General features: G+C 39.5%; 3 protein-coding genes and 1 long non-coding RNA gene across 5 annotated transcripts; 3 read left to right on the forward strand and 1 right to left on the reverse strand.

Moving 5' to 3' along the window:
• The first annotated feature begins 824 nt into the window (after positions 1-824).
• LOC110066395 (pinopsin-like) lies at positions 825-8,506 on the forward strand. The gene is made up of 2 exons (XM_020773621.2): positions 825-5,446; positions 7,232-8,506. Exon 2 carries the CDS (start codon positions 7,283-7,285, stop codon positions 8,294-8,296), a length of 1,014 nt encoding a protein of 337 aa, XP_020629280.2. The 5' UTR covers positions 825-5,446; positions 7,232-7,282; the 3' UTR covers positions 8,297-8,506.
• Positions 8,507-10,361: 1,855 nt separating this feature from the next.
• On the forward strand, positions 10,362-15,453 carry LOC149118395 (G protein-coupled receptor 83-like). 2 transcript variants are annotated; one of them, XM_089295515.1, is made up of 3 exons: positions 10,362-10,470; positions 12,935-13,146; positions 13,922-15,453. In XM_089295515.1, the coding sequence occupies exons 2-3, from the start codon at positions 12,945-12,947 to the stop codon at positions 14,692-14,694; spliced, it is 975 nt and encodes a 324-aa protein (XP_089151641.1). In that variant the 5' UTR covers positions 10,362-10,470; positions 12,935-12,944; the 3' UTR covers positions 14,695-15,453. The 2 variants fall into 2 exon arrangements, with proteins under 2 accessions (XP_089151641.1, XP_089151647.1); XM_089295521.1 differs by lacking the exon at positions 10,362-10,470 and adding an exon at positions 10,503-12,388.
• On the reverse strand, positions 15,390-17,042 carry LOC110066394 (melanopsin-A-like). Its single transcript, XM_020773620.2, has one exon. The coding sequence runs from the start codon at positions 16,696-16,698 to the stop codon at positions 15,679-15,681; it is 1,020 nt and encodes a 339-aa protein (XP_020629279.1). The 5' UTR covers positions 16,699-17,042; the 3' UTR covers positions 15,390-15,678.
• A 1,389-nt stretch (positions 17,043-18,431) lies between these two features.
• LOC149118396 (uncharacterized) lies at positions 18,432-20,832 on the forward strand. Its single transcript, XR_016205498.1, has 3 exons — positions 18,432-19,027; positions 19,743-19,892; positions 20,048-20,832. It is a non-coding gene; the product is annotated as an uncharacterized LOC149118396 (long non-coding RNA).
• Positions 20,833-22,678: the final 1,846 nt, after the last annotated feature.

Genomic DNA, 22,678 nt, shown 5'->3' on the forward strand with positions numbered 1-22,678 from the left:
TCTCGCTGAGTTGTACAATGAAGTAAACGAACTTGTTATCAGCAGATGTTTAATCAGACTGGCGCGACAAAACAGTGTGCTGACTGATAAAGATCTAAGTAAACCACTGATCTTACGACTGAAAATGGAAACAGCTACGCAAGTTTTAATGGTGTCTACCCTTTTAAATGTGTTAGAATCTCACCATCATGAGCCATTTGACATTTGAGTACTTCTCGAAAGAAAAAAATTTCGATTGAAATTCATGTAAGTTGTCTTTATTTACATTAGCTTTCAAAAAGATATTTCACGGTACTCACATGTTCGCCGACTGGCTTGAGTTCGCTTCAGATTTCTCGACGTTTCTTTAAAATGAAATATCTCACATAACAAGAGAAAACAAGCATTAAAGTTCCTCGAAATTAGTAACACGGGTTATTTAGCGTTGACACAGCAGAGGAAACGAAAGCGAAACGTACACGATTATTTCTCAGACGTAACTTATTTCGTTCCGTCAAAAAATAAAGTTTCGAAAGGAATTATTTTATCGGCGTGTTGTTTAATAAGAGTAAAAAACTTTTTGTAAGCTTTTGCAAAGCACTAGCGTGATTTCGTTTTGTGATATTGCTGCAGCAATTTGCTACGACAAAATAATTTGCTTAAAATAGCACGTGTAGACTAGTTTTAACTGAAGAAATGCAACAATATCTCTTTAACCTAATTGAAGTATATTTTGACTTTCTTTATTCTTGGCCTTTTTGGCCACATCTTGACACATTTACTGTGCGAGGTTTATTTTCCTTGACAGAACAAGTATTGGCTCACTGTCACTGCTCACTGTCGGGCCCGAACGCAGAACGTCAACTTGTTTGCCGCCAGTCATGCGCAGTGGACCTTTTGGCTTTTCCCTGATCTTATGGCGTTCCCGTCGCCGTCCGCGTTGTCTTTGCTTAAAGTCCCTATTAATGGTTGTAGACTTCTGGGAACCTCCACCCGATGAAAAACCAAATCAATGATTAAAACTTGTCGCATATCCATTCAGGGGTCTTGCTTGATTGGAAAATGTACTGCAGAGCTTGCGTTTTTGCTAATGAACTCTTCTCTCGGCTTAAATAATCGTTGCATTCAGTGTGATTGGCCTTCCTCTTTTTCTAATTTGTACCGGCAGGACTTGAATGTAAACACACCCTGGAGATAGAAATAACATCCACACACGAATTATCATTTCGAAATTTCCCCGCTGTGTGTTTCTTTTTGGGAAGGTAACCAAAGTGTGCTATAAGAGAATATCTAATAATTTGTGTAGATGTGAAATTCAATCGATAGATGATGTTTCGCACAGTGAACAGATTTCTGGAAGATTCACGCGAAATGGCAATTTTGAACCTGACTGCGTAAGAAGATTTTCATCAAACTTGCTTTCTGCAACAGATGCAAACGACTTGTAAAACTTGTCTCCAAGCTGAACACAAGGTTTATTTTCAACTAGGATTCTTTTTTGAACAACTTCAAGGGACAACAAAAAAAACGAGGCTTAAACTAGTTAGAAAACATCGGAAAGCAATGGAGTAAAGGTGAGGAAGCTTTATTTAGTGATAAAACATATTTTCTCGAATGCTATTTGGACCGGTTATGCCCTGTGCAGCGGTGCAGCCCTCATAACAGCTTGTAAGTAACGACTATTTTATGTTGATTTCGCATGGAAATGCGGGCCGAACTGACTCTTAAGTGAGAAGGACAAATGAACAGGCAGTGAGGTGAAAAGAAAACGTTTTTATTTTGAATTATCAGAGTTATTCGGTATCATCAGATCTGAACTCCTATCTGCACTCGTTACGTGCCAGACGCATCTGAGGTTAAACTGAGAAATAAAACCTCCCGGGGTGCGTCTCGCTCATATTTTTGTTTATTTTGCTTGCCTTGGGATTTTAAAAAAGTTTTCCGACTTCGAGGAAGCCTTGTTTGAGCTTTTTAGTTGTATGGCTAGCCTGGCCGTTTTTTAAAAGAGCACGGGTATGATTTGGCAACTTTTACCTTTTGCAACCAATTAGGGACGGTTTTCTATCTAGAGTAGAACGAATTAGATTACCTATCATTTTCGTGACGTCACGGGACGAAATTATGACAGGGTGCGATCCATTCAACCAAAATTTCCGGGCTGAGGTTCGACAATTTCTAGGTGTCGAATGGATCGTGATGGGTCCGAACGGTCTCGTTCCTTTCCACTCGCAAAACGAGTTTCGCTGTTGCTCGTATAAGAGCTAGATGACGATTTCGAAGGTGATATCAATGGTATTGTGTGAACTGTTTCATGCGTAGTAATTTAACCAGTAAAATGGGTTATTTTGAGCAGACCGTTCCCAGATATTTGCCGTATGAGTTCAAACACCACTTTGGAATGACGAAAAGAACATTGCAAATTCTCTCGGGAAAATCGTCTTTTTAAAAGAGCCGTTAACAGCCAAAACATACACTTGGCTTGCGAAGCAGCTACAGACCTGTTGTAACTGCACATGGATGTAACACCGAGAGATCCGCTGTTAACAATCCATCAAAGTTGGAGTGATAAGTGTTTTCCTCCATGTTGTATATTGAAAATACCGAACAGCGAGGTACTGGGATTGATAATGGGTCGGAATGGTCAAATGGAACGGTCCATTTCGATCGGGCCGGTCCAACCGAGAAAAGTGACCCACCTCGAAAGGTGGACCAATTTTTTCGAAACTTTTCCGGTTGGACCGAACCGATCCATTCAGTTTTAGACCGAAATTTCCGGGAATTTTGGTTCAATGGATCGCGGAATGGAAATTCGGACGTCCTTCTCGCCGAGAAGACGGTTGACAACGTGAATTCAGACTAATACGTTTTCATCGTTTTCCGCGAGAAATGTGGAGGTGCGAATTGATGAAAATCCAAACCCTTAGCTTGTAATGACTCTAAACGTGCCCGTCACCTACCTAACCTGAGAGAACGGCCGTCCATCTTCGCTCCTCGCCCCGAGCGGCGTTTTGCGAAACACTACTCGGGGCGGGAAGCGAAGAGGGACGGTTGTTTTCGCAGGTTATCATTTACCTGGAACACGTCCCATCCTATTTCAGGCCCCGCTCACACGTATCCTGTTTTAGCCTTCTGTCCAAACGTATATTTTTCCTATCGTTTTAACGTTTTCGCGTGGACGGGCGAAAATGATTCCCATACACTTCCTATGGACGCGATTTTTTTGAAAACGGAAACAGCAGTAACTTTTCACTTCGTTTTTTCGTTTGTACAATTTTTCAAAATGCAAATCACCTGAACTAACTCGTTAGCGATTCATCTTGGTGGTCCGTATTGCAAAATTCAGACTGCTCAGGAAACCTATCAATTCTCCTTTTTATCTCAAGCCAGTTTCTATCTAAACAATAGAGTGTTTCTGTCGAGGAACTATCAGACCGATAGTTCCGAGACATAAACACTATTGTCTTTATTGTTCACCACTGAATTTTCTTCCCCGCGCCAGTTGAAAAATCATATTGAATTATTTTCAACTTTTTTGGAAGAAAGCCGTGAAAGCCGAATGTAAAATTGAAAAAGGAAAATAAACAAAACCCACTTGATACAATTTCAATTGTTTATTTTTTTATGGGTTCGCTTGTCCTTGTTTACAGAAAAGTTTTCACGGACGAGTACTATCGATCCGGGTATTTTCCTCGGACGGGCACAATGGGCTGATAGTCTCTCTCCGCGGATGAACACTATCGCGTCTCGTGATCAAATTAAACCAATAAGAATCGGAGAAAGTTTAGTGGTGAACTATAAGGTCTGATAGTGTCTCTCCGCGGACGAAAACTATCACACCACGTGATCAATTTAAACCAATAAGAATCGGAGAAAATTTATTGGTGAATTATAATGTAAGATAAAAATTAATCTTATTGTACTCCTCGATTACCTATAGTAAATATGAAGAACGCTTCGTTAGAAGCCTACAGCCTTTAACGTATGAAACAGCACGGAATCCCGAACCAAATTTCTTGAGGCATTTACTTTGAAAACCGAATTTCGAGAAAATTATAAAAACATGGTGTCCACTTTGGAAACAATTAACTGATAAAAATCCCAAGGACTGCTAAAATTGGATGAGGCCGCAACCCTCAGGATCTAAATTTGGCTGTCAGACGATTTCATCTTTTAATGCAATTTATTTTCAAATTGGACCAAGATATGGTCGTATTACCAGTTAATTATACTGCGTTCGAAACTTTTGGACACAGTCCAATTTAAGAATTCATTTGGATAGTTTACAAAATTGACTGATAATCTTGTGTGCACGTTTGTTTGGTATTTTGGGCTGATAATACAGTTGAGAATTTAACATTTAATGTTCCTTGGGGTGTTTCGGTTTACGAAATCCTGGATGCTAATCAACATTTTGAACTAAAAGGGATAAAATTAGACGTGTCGATAAGACATTGCCTCCCGTCCAGGTTTTCATGATGGCTTATAAACTGACCGGCCGTCAAAATTCCCACGCTCCCAAAACCAAAATGTGCTTTTTACCCCCACATTGCACTTTCTTTAATAGCCTGACTGGCAAACACAGTTACCTGTCAATAATAGCGAAGGTGACACGTATTGTACCCAAAAGATGCCAACACCAGGCAGCCATAGCCCTTTGCATATTAACCTTGCTTGTTTTGTGGTATACCTGCGTTGGCCTATGCATGTCGCCCTATATCCGATGGCGGTTTTGTTTTCTCCTTTCTTCCAGTCTGACGGCAGGTTGTTTAGTTCTTTTAAGAGCCTAATTTGTTATTCTTTTGACTATTTTAATCAAAGTCCGGCAATGGTTTTGAAAGAATAATTAAAAAGAAAAGAGGACAGAGTCTCCAATCTCGAACAATGCAAACGAAAAAGGTAATTGAAATTTAACAAAAAGGCCCAAAGACAATTGCCAATTACCTGTAGCAGAATAATCAAGCTCGCTTCCATCAACGGTTTCCATTAATAAATGAAACTCTCTGGGAGTTAGTTATTTTGTCCAGGTCAGAATACACTCGAGGATATGATGGAATCATTAACAGGGGGTAAAGATCGTTAATAAGGTGTTCTGACTTGAATCGCAAATAGTAATATGTTCTCAGGACGTGCCTGTCTTCGTGGTCTTCACGGCGCCTCAGCTCAATTTAAAATTGTCGGGTCTCACGACCTAGAATATTAGTACGCCGACTGAATAAATCTATCAGTCGTTGCTTCGATTTTTTATGAAAAAGAGGGAAGGGGAAAAAAGTAAATTTGGAAGTGCGGGCAGTTGATTACATAGTTGAATTATCAGCTACATGTACCTTGGCAATTTAGAAGCAATTTAGATGTTTGGGAAATATTCATTTCACTACAGGAAAAAGGTGAAGCATTCCGGCCTCAGTTCTGTCACCGAGTTGCTGTGAGCTGATGCTGCTGGTCAAATCGATCTTCATCGGAATTGAAGGTAAGTCGTATCAATTTCCCGAGAGGTCATCAACTTTTGTCTCCATCTGAAGAATTCAGTGTTTTCAACAAGGGAAGTGCAGTATTTGGTGGTGAAATTTGATGTACATTGTATTACGAACTAGCCGACATGCACAGATGTTAGAGTCACCAAAACGCTCATCGTGTTCTCAAGAAAGAGTCCTACGTTAGGTCTTTGCCAGCTGTAGTTTGGTTGCCTAAACCTCGGTTATTCGATGTATTATTTACAGGGAGACAAAGAAAATCGCGCAAATGTACCAACCAACGAAGCCCACAGAATTTGAAAAAAAAAAAAACTGACACAGTCGCATTACCCGCGAAAATTTTTTGTTGTTTAATTTCGCTTTTTGCAGTTATACCATTCAGCATTGTTTGACAAGAAGTTGCTTGCTCTTCAATACTGCTTCTTTGACCTTTGAATAATTTCCACCATCGTAAAAGCCATTAACATATATTTGAGACGAAATATTCACTCCACCGCTGCGACTGATGAAGATTTCGAAAATCGCGCTTTTAATCCGGTTCGTTTTGCTGAAGTATTTAATCCATTCTCGAGTGGAAAAGTCTTAACTTACAAACAACAGCGAATTTCCGAACATTGAGGTCGCAGCGACGTTGTAAGCTTTGCTGATTCAACTTTACCCTTTTTCTTTTTGAGACGAAATATTCACTCCACCGCCGCGACTGATGAAGATTTCGAAAATCTCGCTTTTAATCCGGCTCGTTTTGCTGAAGTATTTAATCCATTCTCGAGTAGAAAAGTCTAAACTTACAAACAACAGCGAATTTCCGAACATTGAGGTCGCAGCGGCGTTGTAAGCTTTGCTGATTCAAATTTACCCTTTTTCTTTCTTGCTGGGCAAAAAAGCACTCTATCGGGTGGAATGCATGCGAGAGATCGATGCGAGCCCGCCTCTTATTTACAACCTTCCTACAAAACTACCAGCTGCTAGGAAACACCAATCGTTACGAGACTAAATTTTTAAACAATAATACAGCTTCTTTTCTGATATCTGAATTGCCATAAAACGCCACCAAAGGTATACCAAAACTGGTATTTCATAATTTCGCGACATTTCATATCTAAAAAAGCCTGTCTCAGTTTTGTTACAGTCGGCTAAAAAGTACAGCGAACACGCGGACTCTATTCGAAGGTCTATGACAACCTCGTGTACCTACAGAACCAAACAAAGCCGGATTTCGCTGTCTCGCGTCTGACCTAGAGCTGTATATCTATAACTTGCACAAATAGTTACATGCTGTGAAGTGCAAGAAAAACTATCAATCTTTGAGTGATCATTCTCGTGACCTTAAGATGTTGTCAGTTCGAGACAGGTGTCTTAACTTAATTTGAGTCTCGATCACGGAACACTCTGTAAACACGATTAAAATCTTGTCGATCAAAACATTTTAGATAAAATTTCACTTAGAATAATACCCAGAAACGCGATATTCTTTCTCATGTTATTAAGTTTTCAGCATGAGATGACAGATGTGTGAACTAAATAACGAGGTCACTTCAAATTAAAAGCCACGACGATTTTTTAGCTCTTTCACATTCCCTCGGTGGTTATAAATAAGCAGTCACCTCCTTTTTGCCGCCGAAATAAGTCTCAGAAAATGTGTAGTTTGAACGGTATATAGTTTTTATCCTACTATTTCGTAGTGATTCCGCCGAAGGGCTGGTCAGGTTTTTTTTTTATTCCCATGTCACACCGACGAGTTTCAATGTGTGAATTATCTGATTTTGCGTTCTTTCTTATAGGGAAAGAAGCTGTGCCAACAATTGTAAGGACGTTTTCATGAGAACGGAGACATGGTTGCTTCAATCTATGTGGCTTTTGCTGCGGTCGCCGCTGTTATTTGTGTTACAAGCGTGGTGTTAAACAGCCTTATTTGTTTGGTGTTTTTGAGAAACAAAAAGCTTCTAAAAGCTCCGGATATTTTTATAGTGAGCGTGGCAATCAGTGACCTATTCTACTCAGTCGCCACGTTGCCACTCCTGTTTGTTGCCAACGTCTATGGAGGATGGATTTTCGGACCTCAGGGCTGTAAGGCGACAGCTTTTATCACTACTTGGAGCGGTCTGAGTTCATTAATGAACTTGTCTCTTGCTGGGTACGAAAGATATGTTGCGTTGGTGTTCCTATATAAAAGTCAGCGAACTTTCACAAGGCGGAAAGCAGCTCGCGGTTCAGTCGGCATGTGGTTGTATGCTTTGTTTTGGAGTGTGATGCCGTTGTGTGGCTGGTCAGGTTTTGAGTTGGAAGGAATTGGTACGAGCTGTTCTTTGAGGTGGAAGTCACGTAACAGACTGGATTTGTCGTACCACATTTGTTTGATACTAGCATGTTACGTGTTGCCAGTGAGTGTTATGATCGCCTCTTACTACAAATCTTGCTGCGAGATTAGGAAAGGAGCCAGGCGAGCAAAGACAACTTGGGGAAAGAAATCACCATTTACGAGAAAGGCCTTCGCGGTGGAACGCAAGATGGTAGTGCTGTTTGGAGTGATGACCGTGGCATTTCTTGTGGCCTGGACACCATATGCTGTTGTATCACTGATATCAATGATCGCCGGTCCAGACGTAATCAGTGATGTCGCATCATCCGTCCCAGCGTACTTTGCCAAATCTTCAGCTTGTTACAACCCTATTGTTTATGTGTTTCTGTACAAGAGATTGCGGCAGCGTATTTTCTTTACCGTGGTGCGGAGAAGAGATTCGCTTAGTAGTAGTTCTCGCAGACCTTCAAACGACTCGGGTGGTACCGGTGAATCGCATTATCTGAAACTGTTATCTTTTAAAAAGTTTGATCATACGGCAGTTTAAAAGTTCAACAAGTGATACGCTAAAGCAATCGGTGAAAATTTAATTTCTTCAAAATGTACATTTGATAGGTTCTTATGAACGTAGTTTAAGAAATGTAATATCTAGTTCACAGCAAAGTCTAATGTTATGTAAATGTAATTTAATGTCATGTGATGTAAGTGACTATTTTACAGCACCTCGAATACTATAGTATATGTTTTGTAAGAAGAATTTTTCGTCATTTAAAAAGATGGGTATAATGGTACTGAAGAATTTCCCAAAATCCAACTATCATACGGTAATTCATTTATTACATGACCGAGAAAATTTTGAACGCTCCTACATCAATTTGCCCTGAATTGCTATGGATAAATTTCCCCCTCTCAGCCAATCACAATTAAGTCTTCAGTTGCAAGTAATCGTATTGCAAATTGTGTAAAAACTGAAAAAGGCAATCATAATTGCACGTGGTGTAAGTATAAATAAATTGTAAGTGGTGTAAATAATCATAGCACTGTAAGTAGTATTTTGTGTCGCAACCGATCTCAGCGGCAGAACATTCAGAGAACTGAAATACTCAAAACTTTTTTTTTTCAATTGTCTAATATTTCGGTTTGAAAACACACCCTGTAGAAGTGAGTGTCTGACATATCATTATTAGATTTGCCCTACGAAGCTGAATTTTCTCTAATTATACGACCCGGCGTCCTTTCTGACATGTTATCTCATGTGTTATCTTGACTAGCATTGCTAGCGTAACACCGTGGCGAATTATTCTTTAGTACATTGAATGTAATGAATGAGATCGAGAGATTTCGGACACAGTTAATTTCAACTGTTTATCTACAATGCTTCGTGTAGATGGATAAAGTTTAATCGAATTATAGATAATTACTGAAAAGGTTTGAAATGAATAACCCTTGACCCTAGGCCTATTACTGACTCCCTATGACCGCCATGGTTCGAGCTCTGGTTTATTTAATAGGACGCCAGCTCCAGTCTAAATTCTTACTCGTTCTCACAAGCGGCAATTCAAAAAGTCTGCATTGTTTTAGTCAACAATATAATAAGAGTTTGAGACTCCTTTATCATAACTGCACTTCAGAAACTTCACACACTGAGAAATACAATATACACTGATGATTTCTCGAGATTTCCCTTGGAAGGTTGGCAATGTTAATTAAAATTAAAGAAGGGCTGTAGGTTGCTGATATGTCTTATTGGATGAAGAATTGCACTCGTGGCAGCCGTCATACACCAAGGTTACGTCCAAGATGTCTTAGGCTCAACATGTATACTCTATATTTAACTTTACGCTAGTAAGAGACCAACTTCTATTGTCTCAGTGTGTGGTCTCTTACTAAAGCCCGGCCACCATCTTCCGTATTCTACTAGCTCTAGTTACGAGTTTTTTTATGCTTCCTGAAATAGATGATCGCTTAGGAGAGCTTTGAGCCTCGACTTACATGAAAACCCCACGCACAGCGTCTGCGCGCAGAGACTGACATAAGCTGAATAGTCACTTGTTAGGAGGCTCATTTGTTTCATGCATGTTTGAGAGGTGCAGTGATGGGGAGATGGCTTTGAAGGGGAATCGAAGGAGGACTTCGGATGGCTAACTTAATATACAACAAAACGATAACGTACCAGTGATAATTAGCCCCAAGCTTGGGAATAGTGTCTGTGGATTTGTACCGGATAAATTTGGACGGTTAAAACGCACAAGTAACACAGTCTGCCTTTTATAGTTTTGGTTGTGAAGGATAAGGTGCTGGAATGCCAGACATTCTTCGCCATGTTTTAAACCAAAAATAAATCGGGCAATATCGTTTGGTTTCGGTTTATCTTATTTTCTTGAACATGGGGAATGTTCGCTGCCTTGCAGGATCAAGTTAAATATAAAATTCACTTATAGGGCTGACAATTTCTGTTTGTTTAACTCCAGGTCAGTAAGGAGCAAAAGTGTGCTTAAGTGTTTCACCTCTCCAAATGGACGAATCGTGTTTCTCGTCGACACTCGCACATGATCAGTTCGGAAAACGAATTATTTCTTCGGAGGAGATGTCGTCGCGCTTCGGGCGATGATTATCTCACCCTGTTACATGGACAAAGCTTGCGACGCAAAGGACGCTTTGTACAGACGAGTGAGACACCCGTTTGGCGTTTTAACCTTTAACCGTTTGCTTCTAATCGTGGTAAGTCTTCAATGAATCAACACTTTGTTCATTCTGGTTGTAATTAACTGTTTATTTCCAAAATAGGGAAGTCATCATCTCTATACATTGTTTATTTTTGATGACACGTCGATATCCCATGGGTGAAATAGATCAGGTCCAGACTTCAATAAACCCTTTATTGGCATATATAGTAAGGTAAGAACGCAAACTTGATCGGGGATAAAGTGAAATAGCTCTTTTTTTGTCAGTACATCACTATTTCGTACTCATTTTCAATACGGTTTTGATATCCACTTTTGCTCGATACTCACTGAATGCGTTCAAATCACGCCATCTCAAAGGCCTCGACGAAGGCCTGTCCATTTGTGAATTTTTGTCACAAGGATTACACAAGCAACAACGAGCTCTAAAAGCTGCTGTAAAACGCCACTCCTCACTCTTTACGTTGCCTATCTTTTCCTTGAGATTTTTCTGGAATATATGCTCTGTAATGGGTTTGGAAGCCATTTAGCACTCCTAAAAAAACACAAAGTCAAAATATTCTTCACGGCCTTGTCGACACTGCGCCACTTGACCGGATTAGGTTTACAGGCCTGTCATTACTTGCAATTTTGAAATATTTATAGCTACTGGCGAAATTAATGGATACATCAGCTAACAGCCTGTGACTTCACACCGCCGAAAAACAATTATTTTTTCTCCTGGCGTGAAGAAACATGAGGACAACCCTGTAGCTTTGTAGGACGTAGGACTTCCCAGCAAAGGAGCTCATATGGAATTGCATGTTTGCATCCTATAGTATTTACGTTGACATAAGTATCAGTTAACCTGTTCAATTGTCCTTTGCTATGAACAAAATGTTATTTCCTATTTCACTTTTAAAATCTGAAATTCAAATACTTCTAGAAATGAGTGGTTGCAAACACCAATCACGAATGTCGCTTATTGTATACAGTGAAGACGTAATAACGGGATAATTCCTAATGGTGGGTAAGTCAGTATCGGCAAACGGAAACCATCGATTGAATGTTTAGTTTCCGATGACGAAAACTTAATCAAGACTGCCAAAGTACGCCTAAAAGAAACAACAACAACAACAACAACAACAAAAACCGCCTGATCGCAGGTTATCGTGCAATAATTCTCTAGAACTCTTGGCTGCTCGAAATGTTTGTTTTTCTGACTTCTTTTGGGTCATTTTCCATGGCGTTTCCCGGGGAGCCTGTACTGAAACGATTGATGACAGTAAGTTAGGATTACAGTATTTTGAGTATTTCCTCCTTCAGTCCCCACCCCAGGATGGTAGGCCGTTTGCTACCCGTTCGGGGAGAGCCAGTAAATGACCTTCTAAAGAACAAAGCTGCTTATGTTTCGTTTACGTTCCGCGATCTCAGGGAAGGTGTAGTTCAGCAACTCTCTCATACAATTGCTTTTGTAAAATGTCAAAAAGTCTTTCGTCCAAGAATGTTTATCTCAAGGCCTTTCTTGACCTACTCAGCACCCGACTCCATCTTCTTTCCGGGCTTTGTAAGTCTTCTAGGGAAGTTGGGAAGCTGGGAACGAGAATTTGCATTTTATCGCAATATTGAGCGATCATTTGAAGCTTGATATCGTGCATTTGGAGCTTGTCACTGGCGCTGTCCGACCCGCCTCAGTTAGTTATGTCCATTTTCTCCAGTTATAACCGGTTATGTAATCAGTTTTTTCATGATGGCCGACCTCTAGCCGTCTATTCTCCGTCACATTCAATCAATCAGTCTTTATTGAACTTAGCATTGACGTGTGGCAAAGAGTAAATTAGGTTGAGTCTTCCGAAAGCTTTGATCTATTCAGAGAGACCTTTTGGGTGAAAAGCTGTCTATCTGTGATAACGAATTCGTCTTAGCAAAGTACGTCAGTCTGACATATCTATCACAGAGGTCGTTACGTTTTCAAGGTGAGACAAAAATGTTACCTTATCAACCCATAGTTTCGTACCTTTATGATTCGAGCAACTTCTAAAACTACTTGGAATTTTACTTGTCACTAGCCACATGAAAAAACACAGTCAAGTAGTGTGTTGTTTTACTGTTAAGAGTAAGCAACATGCATATGTTGCTACTAACTACATATTCATTGTCTTTTATTCCTACTACACTAAACCAAGCAACCACACTCTATGATATTGCGTGAAGATAAAAATTTTTTCTATAGAGGCCGTTTTACAGGCAAACAAACCTAGCGGAGAGAAGAGTTATTAATTGCTCAATTTTCATTTATTGGTTTTATTTTTCGCCCACGTAACGAATATTTACCTTTACTTTTTAACCCTTTGCTTATTACAACTTGTCAAACATCAATTGTTTATGGGTCTCGTCGGATTTGTTACCGTTTTGTGTGTTTTTTTATATGCCGCCTTTGAGAAAACAAGGACGTGTCGTTTGTACAAAATTAAACTCTTGTATGTAAACACTAAATTTCTTTTGATTAAATTTTTTTACAGCTGACAAGACATGGAAAATAACACCACCCCTCCCCCAACAGGATCCACAGACCACGAAAGCGTTGCCCTTCAGGTCGCGTTTAGCGTGATCGCAAGCGCGTCGTTTTTCTTCAATTTGCTTTTCTGTGTGATGCTTTTGAGAAACCATGCAATGCTGAAGAAGCCTCACAATATCCTGTTATTTAGTTTGGCTGTGGTAGATATGTTAACAGGTAAGGCACACAGCTTTACTCCATTCTCTTGTTTGTCAACAAAGTATTACCACATTGCTCTGTGTTTGCTGGCCTATGATTTAAGTCAGTCACTTCGGACCGGAAGAACCCTCAGAAATTTTAAAAAAGAAAATATAATATTTTAAAATACTTCGAAAATCCACCCACAGAAAATGAGAAGAAATATCATACACAAGTGAAAAAAGCAAAGGCTACTAGTGCTAAGATTTTATTTTTTACCTGTCATTATTTGCAATGAGCAGTGTAAGCATAAACTTTTTTTTTAATAATCGCGTAAAAGAACAAAGTTTTGCCGGCTCTTTAGTTTCACCTGGTAAATTTTTGGTTTTTCCTTTCCAACCAATTTGCAGTCTCGATAAAATGCCTAGTTTGCCTCTTGTACATTAAGTTCATTAAGCATGCGAAATGTGTTTACAGTCATGATTATGACAAGTTAAAATAGGCCATTTAAGTGTTACCTTTTCGCCTCTGTTTTAATTAAAAAGAGTCTTTTTGCAAAATATTCAAATGAAAATGTGTAATATCTTTTCGTCATTTCAATAAGAAAAGTTTCGCACGAGGACTTGCTTTGAAACAGAAGCAAATTGCCTACTGGACTACAAAATTGTCCAGCCAAACGCTGAAGCAGAATATCTGAAATGATATTAAAATCTCGCCCAACACTTTCCTTCCTATTCAACGTGTCGAATGATGCTACCAGCTTTTAAGTGTCCTTGTTTGGTTATTTCAGTTTTTCTGTTTTGTTTTTTCTCAGGTGTTTTCATTGTCGCCACTCCTGGTTATGTCGTCCACAAGTCTTCGTACCCAGTCCCTCATGGAGCTGGAGGTGAAGTATTCTGCAGACTTCTCCACAACAGATACCTACTGTTCGCCATGGGAAAAGTCTCCATTCTCCTCATAGGTTGTCTGGCCATTGAGCGATGGTTCTGTGTATTTAAACCGATGAAATATGAGAAGCATTTCAGTAGGAAAAGGGTTTTGATCTACACAGCGGTCATGTTTATTGTAACGTGCATTCTTTCTATGAATAAGTTTTTCGAAGTAAGGCTTTCTGAGGAGAAATGTGTCACTAAGAATGCCCCGTACGGTAAGGAGGGAACGCGAGCTTTCATCATATCGTACAGCTTGGTTACTTTCTATATTCCGTGTTTCTTGACGTGGTTCACATTTGGTGACATCACAATGAATCTCCCGGCAACTCCCAAGGAAACCGCTAATGAAACTGAACGCAAGGTACAGAAGGCTTTACTGCGCATGTGCGCCATAGCAGCCATTGCCTTGACAGTTTGCGGTTTCCCAGCTCAAACCATTTACATCCTCAGTCCTTTTGGTATCACAAAGATTGGCAGCTCATTGCATAAGGGGTTTAATGTACTTGTGCTTTTTAATTCTTGCATGAATCCCTTCATTTATTATTTTTCTAACCAGGAATACAGAAAGAGGTTTAAAGAGCTTTTTGCGTGTAAGAAACCGGGTTATTACGGGGGAGATATGGAACTGGAAACTCAAGTTTCTCTGGGAGAATAAAACTAAACGGGTGAAATGATATACTGCTGCTAAGGCTTAACCGAACCTTGCCGGTTCTTTTTTTACAAAGTCGAAACATATTACAAAGTTTCACCTGCATTCTTTATTAAGTGTAATTTTAAGTAGGTAGCAAAAAAAGTGACCAAGGGAAAGCTTCCGAAGTGAAGAACGGCCACGATTCACTGTAGTGTTTAGTCATTTGAAAAACCGATTTAATGCAGACGCAACAATTATAATCTACAAAAGCTTTTCTATTGGAGAGATTGTTCTAAACAAAAGAGGGCGATGAACTAACAAAAAGTAAACTTTAACTTAGATAGAGTCTTTTCATTTACCCATAGCATACTCGCAAATCGGATCGAATAAACACTGACTTATTCGAGACATATTTTTAATCATCCATTGTTTTAAAAGTTATAGTTTAGGTTATTTAATCAATTTTATTGCATCATCAGTTTTGCCATTTTTAGAGCTATTTGTAGTCTTAAATATGTTCCTAATTATTTTAGTTTCCTGGAGTGTTGACACTGACATATCCAAGAAATATCTTTAACTATCCAATTTTGTAACACTGATATCATAAGTTATTTAGTTATAACGAGTTTTTCCGTTTTTCTGACACTCTATAGCCAATGTCTAACTGACATGTGTCAAGCTTTACCCAGTATCTTAGTGCTCTCCACTAATCATCTCTGTGCCGTTATTGGTATCTTTAATCTTTATTAGACCCTAACAAAGAATATTAAATCCTGAAAACTATGCGTGTGACAACTGGATTTGCTGGACTTCGCACTCTATTTTTTATTGTGATATCGCTTTCTCGAAATAGTTCAGCAGCTCATCTAGAGATGTCCATTTTAACTGTTTTTCCGTTGTAAACGGTAACGCTAGCGAACATCCTGTAACACTGACTAGAGTTTCTAAAACAGTGGGGTTTTCAACAAGCTTTACGGTACCTCCGAAACAAGAACCGTGTTTCCCCCCTTAAAAATTGCCGTTTCCGTCTGGGACAAGTTGGACGTGCTTTTGGGGGGAACGCCTCACTGAATTTTCGCCGAACTTCCATGTCTCGCTTTCGTTTGACTGTTTGCTAGTTCTACTAGATCTTCTTCGTAATATGAAATAGATCTGCCTCCGCAATCTCTTGTACAGAAACACATAAATAATAGGGTTGTAACAGGCTGATGATTTGGCAGTGTATGCTGGGACGGATGCAGCGACGTCACTGATGACGTCAGGTCCAGCAATCATTGTAATCAGTGATACAACGGCATATGGTGTCCAGGCCACAAGAAATGCCACGGTCATCACTCCAAACAGCACTACAATCTTGCGCTCTATTTCAAAGGACTTTCTCGTAAAGCTGGACGACTTTCCCCATGTACTCTTCGCTCTTCTTGTCGAACTCATAATTTCCTTACAGCATTGAAAGTACGAAAAACTTATTAAAATAACTGGGAATGCAAAGCAAAAGAATATTATACAAACATTGTAGGACAAATCGATTTTGTTATGCGACTTCCACCTCACAGAGCAGCTCGTACGAACTCCTTCTAACTCAAAACCTGACCAGCCACACAATGGCATCACACTCCAGAACAAAGCGTACAAGCAGACGGCGACTGACATGCGAATTGCCTTTTGGAAAGTGACAGTTCTACGGCTTGTAAGTGGGAAAACAACAGCAACGTACCTCTCGTAAGAAGCGGCTGCTAAATGCATCAGAGAAGTCAGTCCTGACAGAAATGTTATAAATGCAGCGGCTTTACAACCTTCTTCTCCATAAATCCACTTTCCATAAGCGTTTGCAACAATGTGCAGTGGTACGGAGGTCGTTGAAAACAACAAATCGCTGGCGGCAACACTGATAACGAAAACATTGGGCGGGTTACGAAACTGTTTGTTCTTGTAAAACACCAGGCAGACGAGACCATTTAACACGATGCTTGTTGAAAAGATGGCTGCAGACAACACCGCAAAAGCAATATAAATAATGGCGGGCATTTATGCAAGCTTGTATTGGAGTGTCCTGTGCCGCGAGCAGTTATAATATAGGATTACTTCAAGATGAATTAAAATCGCCCTCTGCAAAAGCTTCGGTCGACGTGCCAACTGAGGATTATCCTCGTAGTGTGAAAAGTTTCTTTCTGCATAAATTTTTTTCTGGATTGGTCTGCATATAAATTGCAATGTCATTTAATTTAGTCAATTTACACTAAATGCAGAAAAATCTTGGGAGAAGCTTTATAAGACGAGCCTCACTGAGCTGATAGAAAGTGATAGAAGGCTATCACCAGTTAGAATCAAATCATACGGTGTAAATTCAAGATTGAATTGATAAAATGTAAAAATTTTGGTGTTAGAAATTGAATTTTGTCTATCTTCTAGCCTATCAGGATGTTTTCAGTTAACAACGTGTCAATAACATAAACTTACACAATTTGGCTGCCAAACAAAATACATTTATTGCCTTTCCGTTTCCTATAGCAAGGCGGATTTAGGGTATTGATCTAATAAATTTGTTTATGTTTTAAAGGAAGAAGCCATTCCTATTTTGACATCTTTTAGAGTAGGCTTTTTTTAGCAACCTGTCGAAACAGGGCCAAAGTCTGAAATATTGCGTGTTAGTTACTGCTTGATGGGTGGTTATATCAATATTTTTTTTATAAATACAGTCAAGGGTACTCAGAAACTTTTTTTATGCAAGAGCTAGCGTACATTGAACTTTGAACGCTTCAAAGGCCGCGAAGTGCACTTAAACGAAAATGCAGTTGAAAGGTTACGAGTACCCTAAAGCACTCTGATTAATTGTAGCCACTGCCTGTTTCAGCTGGCATAAATGAAATTTGTTATGCATTTGCCATTAAGGTTTTTCTCTTTTTGAGGCCGGTATTTGCATCTAATTTCAAAGCAAACTTTCCTCTCAAGGTTCAGGCCAATTGTCACGAAAACTGAAAATGTGAGAAATGAAACTTAACTTAGCTTGTTTCGCGTTTTATGAAATCCTGGCAAAGAGGTGTTGCCAACCGATAGCGAAATATGGAAGTAAAGCGGAACAACTCCAGAAACCGTTGGCGGCATAGCCAGGAGTGAGAAAGATCGATATCTGACCGAAATCTAAAAGGCGTAGGACTACAAAGTATTTCCATTACTCCGTCATGAATTTTCAACGCTGCGCTCATATAAATGCTTAAGTGGTCGAGCTTGAAATAGACGTCCCCGGTATCCCCAGTATTATTCCAAATACAGAAAGATAACCACCCCCAGTGTTTATTCCAAATACGGAGGGATATCCCCCCCCCCAGTGTTTATTCCAAAAAACAGGGAGATAACTCAGCTGACCACCCCCAGTGTTTATTCCAAATACAGGGAGATGACCGCCCCCAGTGTTTATTCTAATTATCAGGGGATAACCGAATACAGGGAGATGTCCTTATGTAACTGAATGCCATCAAATGATCAATCAATCAATAAGTGCAAAATTTATTCCGCGACTTTTGAGAGGGGCACCAAACAGAATAATCTGTCGTATAAACCGATTGACATTTTAGCTTAATTTTGCCATTAATTAGAAGAGTTCAAGTATTAACGAGAAAAATCAGTTTGTCGAAAATAAGAGGACAAAACCGTCTAATTACTATGCCGACTGTTCAATAAATGCCCCGGACAATACGGTGGTTATACTTGTACAATACATAAACAAGTATTATCGTGTGGCACGAAATTTTGCGGGAGTTTAACATTGCGGATCGGCGATTTTTTGTATTTTGCGGGAACTAATTTTTGCTATTGTGAAAGACTGGCTTTTCGAGCTGGGTATCAATTTTTTTGAAAGTCGCGTTTATTTGAAATACAACATTTTCGGCAATTTTTCAAGTACACTACACGGTTATCAGTCATTCTATTACAATTTCTTCTTGCGCCAGGGTGGTTGATGTATCTTAAGACGGTCTTTTTTCCTGTAAACTACACAACGCTATACCTTTAGATTTTCTTAAAAGAGTCGTTTTAAATTAAATGGAGCGCACGAGTAAGATTCAACATGTGAAGTTTGCATGGATTATTTGGCCAGTGGAGTAAATTTTTACGATGAAAAATTTTGCGGTAACTATGTTTTGGGGACCGTGGAAAAAAAACCGCAAACAATCGCGAAAAATTTTCGGGCTTTAATTTGTGCCCATACTTCACGGTCCTCGACTGACCGAGTGAGATCTGGGGTAAAGCAGTGGAAACAAAGATGGCGACTCGGCCAGTGCATTTGACTCGCGTATCAAGATCCTAATTTTATGAAAATGCCGTCTTTTTTCGGGCAGCATGGAGTAATCGTTTCAAGGTAAGCTCAGATTGCCCAGGCGGGGGTGGGGGGGGGGGGGAATTTTGACATCAGTGGTTGTTACTGGGATGGGGAATTTGAAACTAGGAGATCTATATAGAGGTGGATTGGGAGGGTGGTTTAACAAGATGCCTTGAAATCACGGGCAGCCTCTGCATGGTATTCAATTCCTCTATTGATCAAATGACAGTCCTGAAGATAAAAGGGACGATTTGTGGTCATTAAATCTGTCAGACCCAAAAAAATTGAAATATTTTAATACAGAAATAACCAATAGCACTGTGACACAAAACAATTATTGAAACTATAAAAGCAATGACTTATAAGACATGTTTCGGCTGTTCCCTCAAGTGAGCTATAAACCCAAATTTTGGGCTCTCAGCTGATTGACGATATAGTTTTGGCGTTGTTACTTGACTATTAAATAGGTAAAGATGACCTTTTTCCAAAATTTCTTTGTTCTCGTGTAATATTAATCGTCTGTAAGCCATCTTGTCTGCTATCGTGAATAAGTTCCGTATTGAATCATTCGAGTAAAATTGATAATTACTTTGCCAGTAGCCAGCGGTGACAATGAGTCGTTTTCGGTATCTATAACCTTTATCGTTCCTTGTTATTTAAGTTGGTGTAATGCTTATTAAATGCTACCGAATTTACATGTAAAGGACGCTAATAATAGATGGTTGATACGAGTTTCTTTGTTTTTCTTTTACAGTTGCTCCTCGCTGTGGATTGTCGTGACTCTCGCGGATTTTTTCACTGGAAGACCACGGATGCCCGGCCGGCATGAAGTAGATTGTGAATAATGTTTATGCGGCTGGTAAAAGAACAGTTATTTAAAAGGAAGTCTACAATGTTACTATAGGTAGGGCGCTGTTTTCTAAGAGGTAGACCTAACTGTTGGTTTTACTATTTGGAAAACTTTTTCATAGCATGATAAAGCTAACCCAGGTGTATTAGTTAGTTTGAAAATGGAATGGATCTAAAAACAAAGTGAATTTTCTTGAAATTTTATTTTAGTATCTCACAGGAGGGAAGAAATGTCCTGCATGTAAACAAGTTATTTATCATAACGGTGGAAAGTGACACCAAAGCTTGCCGAGGAAAGATGGGCACATCATGAGGCCAAGAAAAGAGGACTCTCTGAGGTGGTGGACTTTTCAAGAGACTGCCTCTGACAGCAAATGCAGTTCATTAATCTGAATTATTATTAATAATATTACAGTGAGCTAAAACGTTTTCTTTCACCCTTCAGAAAATGAATATTCGTACTGTGGCTCTCATTGCTTCTTTTCAACTTGTTACATAACAGCTCCACAATGTCCAGTCGTTTCTAATATAAGGGCTTAATCAACTAAGTATTACTGATACATGCTCTATATAATTTTGTAATAAAAAGCTTTTATTCATGAACTGGAAGCAAGCCCAGTAGAAGGTCAACAACTACAGCAAAAAGATAAGAAAAGGAGAAAAAGGAAAGGCGGAAAAAAAATTAAAAAACCGAAAAGCCTAAAGACGTAGGTCACTTTCTCGTCTCAAAATTTTGATTTATGCGCATGCTCGAGCAAGAATTTCATAAAATGCGACACCAGTGGAAAGAAAGGAGTGCTTTCATATTGCAATGCCTTTTTAAGTAGATTGATAGACTGATAGCTCATTGTTGAGCCACGCGCAAATCTCGAATCTTGCAGTTCCAAAAGACAGACAGGCAGACACCCTTTGTAAGCTCTATTTAAGCTGAATTAAGCTCGGTAGCTTGTGGGTCGTGCTTAAGAAAATTGAAATTAAATTAAAACAGCTAGACAGTTCTCGGCACATTTTTTGCCTGTGGTCTGCAGTAGTCATGACTTTTTTTTAAACATTTTTGTTGCTTTGCACGCACAGACAAAAAACTTTACAAACACATAACTTTTATTAAAACTATTCTACTACAGTAGTCCTGAGTCCTGGCAGGAATTCCTAAAATAATAGATGTTGCATTCATTTGAGAAAGTTGAGCCCCACCTCCGCGCTCTGAGTTCCCTCAGCTCACAAACCTGATTGCCAGTTTTCATGAACAGAGTCGCAATGCACAATTTCAGGAGGCTGGTTATATGGGTGGTTATATCAATATTTTTTTATACATACAGTCAAGGGTCCTCAGAAACTTTTTTTATGCAAGAGCTAGCGTACATTGAACTTTGAACGCTACTTAAAGGCCGCAAAGTGCACTTAAACGGAAATGCAGTTGAAAGGTTACGAGTACCCTAAAGCACTCTGATTAATTGTAGCCATTGCCTGTTTCAGCTGGCATAAATGAAATTTGTTATGCATTTGCCATTAAGGTTTTTCTCTTTTTGAGGCCGGTATTTGCATCTAATTTCAAAGCAAACTTTCCTCTCAAGGTTCAGGCCAATTGTCACGAAAACTGAAAATGTGAGAAATGAAACTTAACTTAGCTTGTTTCGCGTTTTATGAAATCCTGGCAAAGAGGTGTTGTCCACCGATAGCGTAATATGGAAGCAAAACGGAAGAACTCCAGAAACCGTTGGCGGCATAGCCAGGAGTGAGAAAGATCGATATCTGACCGAAATCTAAAAGGCGTAGGACTACAAAGTATTTCCATTACTCCGTCATGAATTTTCAACGCTGCGCTCATGTAAATGCTTAAGTGGTCGAGCTTGAAATAGACGTCCCCGGTATCCCCAGTATTATTCCAAATGCAGAAAGATAACCACCCCCAGTGTTTACTGAAAGGACAGGCTAAAAATGAAATAAGTGTAATAAATAATCAACCCGAAAGGTTTGGTCAAAATCTACTATTGTACATCATTTGCAAGCAGGAGAAGAATATATTTAAATATATTTACCGTAAACTTCCGATAGCAACGACCCCCCGAAAGTGGCGATCCCCGAAAGTAACGTCCAAAAACTGTGGCCGCTAATAAATCCCGAAAGTAGCGACCCCCCGAAAATAGCGAGCCTTGCGAAAGTAATACCCCCCCCCCCCCCCCCGCTCCGCTTCCCCTTCCCCGAAGTAGAGATGGCGAAATTACTTCGGGTAACCTAATTTTAGGCACTCTACAACAAAGGAAGGCATCGCTTATGCCACGACAAGATGTGAAATGTCAGTTTGTGATTCATCAGTTAATGTTGCGCCGACAGTTAAAACAAAACCCGTAGAATTTTCATCACGTAGCAGAACGTACTTTAGGAAATTTTGATTCAAAGTAATATCATTTTCAACAGGGGCGTTTTAATCGGAACGTTCCTTTCAAAATTTAAGTTGAAAACTCGACCATTGCACTGCGATATTATTAAAGCAGACTAACGTACCATGTCAGCACTTCAATTTGGACTGATGGGTTCGTCCTGTCTTAATATTCGTTTTATGCAGAGCTCATCCATTTGACAGCAACATAGATTTAAACTGGAATGAAGAATTGCATCTCATGTATTAAGAACTGTTTCTACGAATTTCCGTCTTTTATTTCGTAAAAAGAGCTCTGTCGTAACAACTTTATATAAGGCTCTTTGCTCCCCGAAAGTAACGACCCCTCGAAAGTAACAAGCAGCCAAAAGTAACGATGGTCGTTACTTTCGGAAGTGTACGGTATCTGGAAAGAGGAACAAAACATGCGGTCTGGGAGAACAACGTGATCTACTAAGTTC

This window comes from Orbicella faveolata, unplaced genomic scaffold (assembly GCF_042242905.1).
Source record: "Orbicella faveolata isolate gen_17 unplaced genomic scaffold, um_ofav_v1 contig_1, whole genome shotgun sequence".
In the NCBI taxonomy this organism is placed as follows: Eukaryota; Metazoa; Cnidaria; class Anthozoa; order Scleractinia; family Merulinidae; genus Orbicella; species Orbicella faveolata.

Excerpts from the sequence above, each read along its gene's own strand:
- LOC110066394 (XM_020773620.2), bottom strand. The coding sequence starts at position 16,698 with ATGCCCGCCATTATTTATATTGCTTTTGCGGTGTTGTCTGCAGCCATC.
- LOC149118395 (XM_089295515.1), top strand. The coding sequence starts at position 12,945 with ATGGAAAATAACACCACCCCTCCCCCAACAGGATCCACAGACCACGAA. Across the intron at positions 13,147-13,921 it reads TGTGGTAGATATGTTAACAG|GTGTTTTCATTGTCGCCACT; the intron begins GTAAGGCACACA and ends GTTTTTTCTCAG.
- LOC110066395 (XM_020773621.2), top strand. The coding sequence starts at position 7,283 with ATGGTTGCTTCAATCTATGTGGCTTTTGCTGCGGTCGCCGCTGTTATT.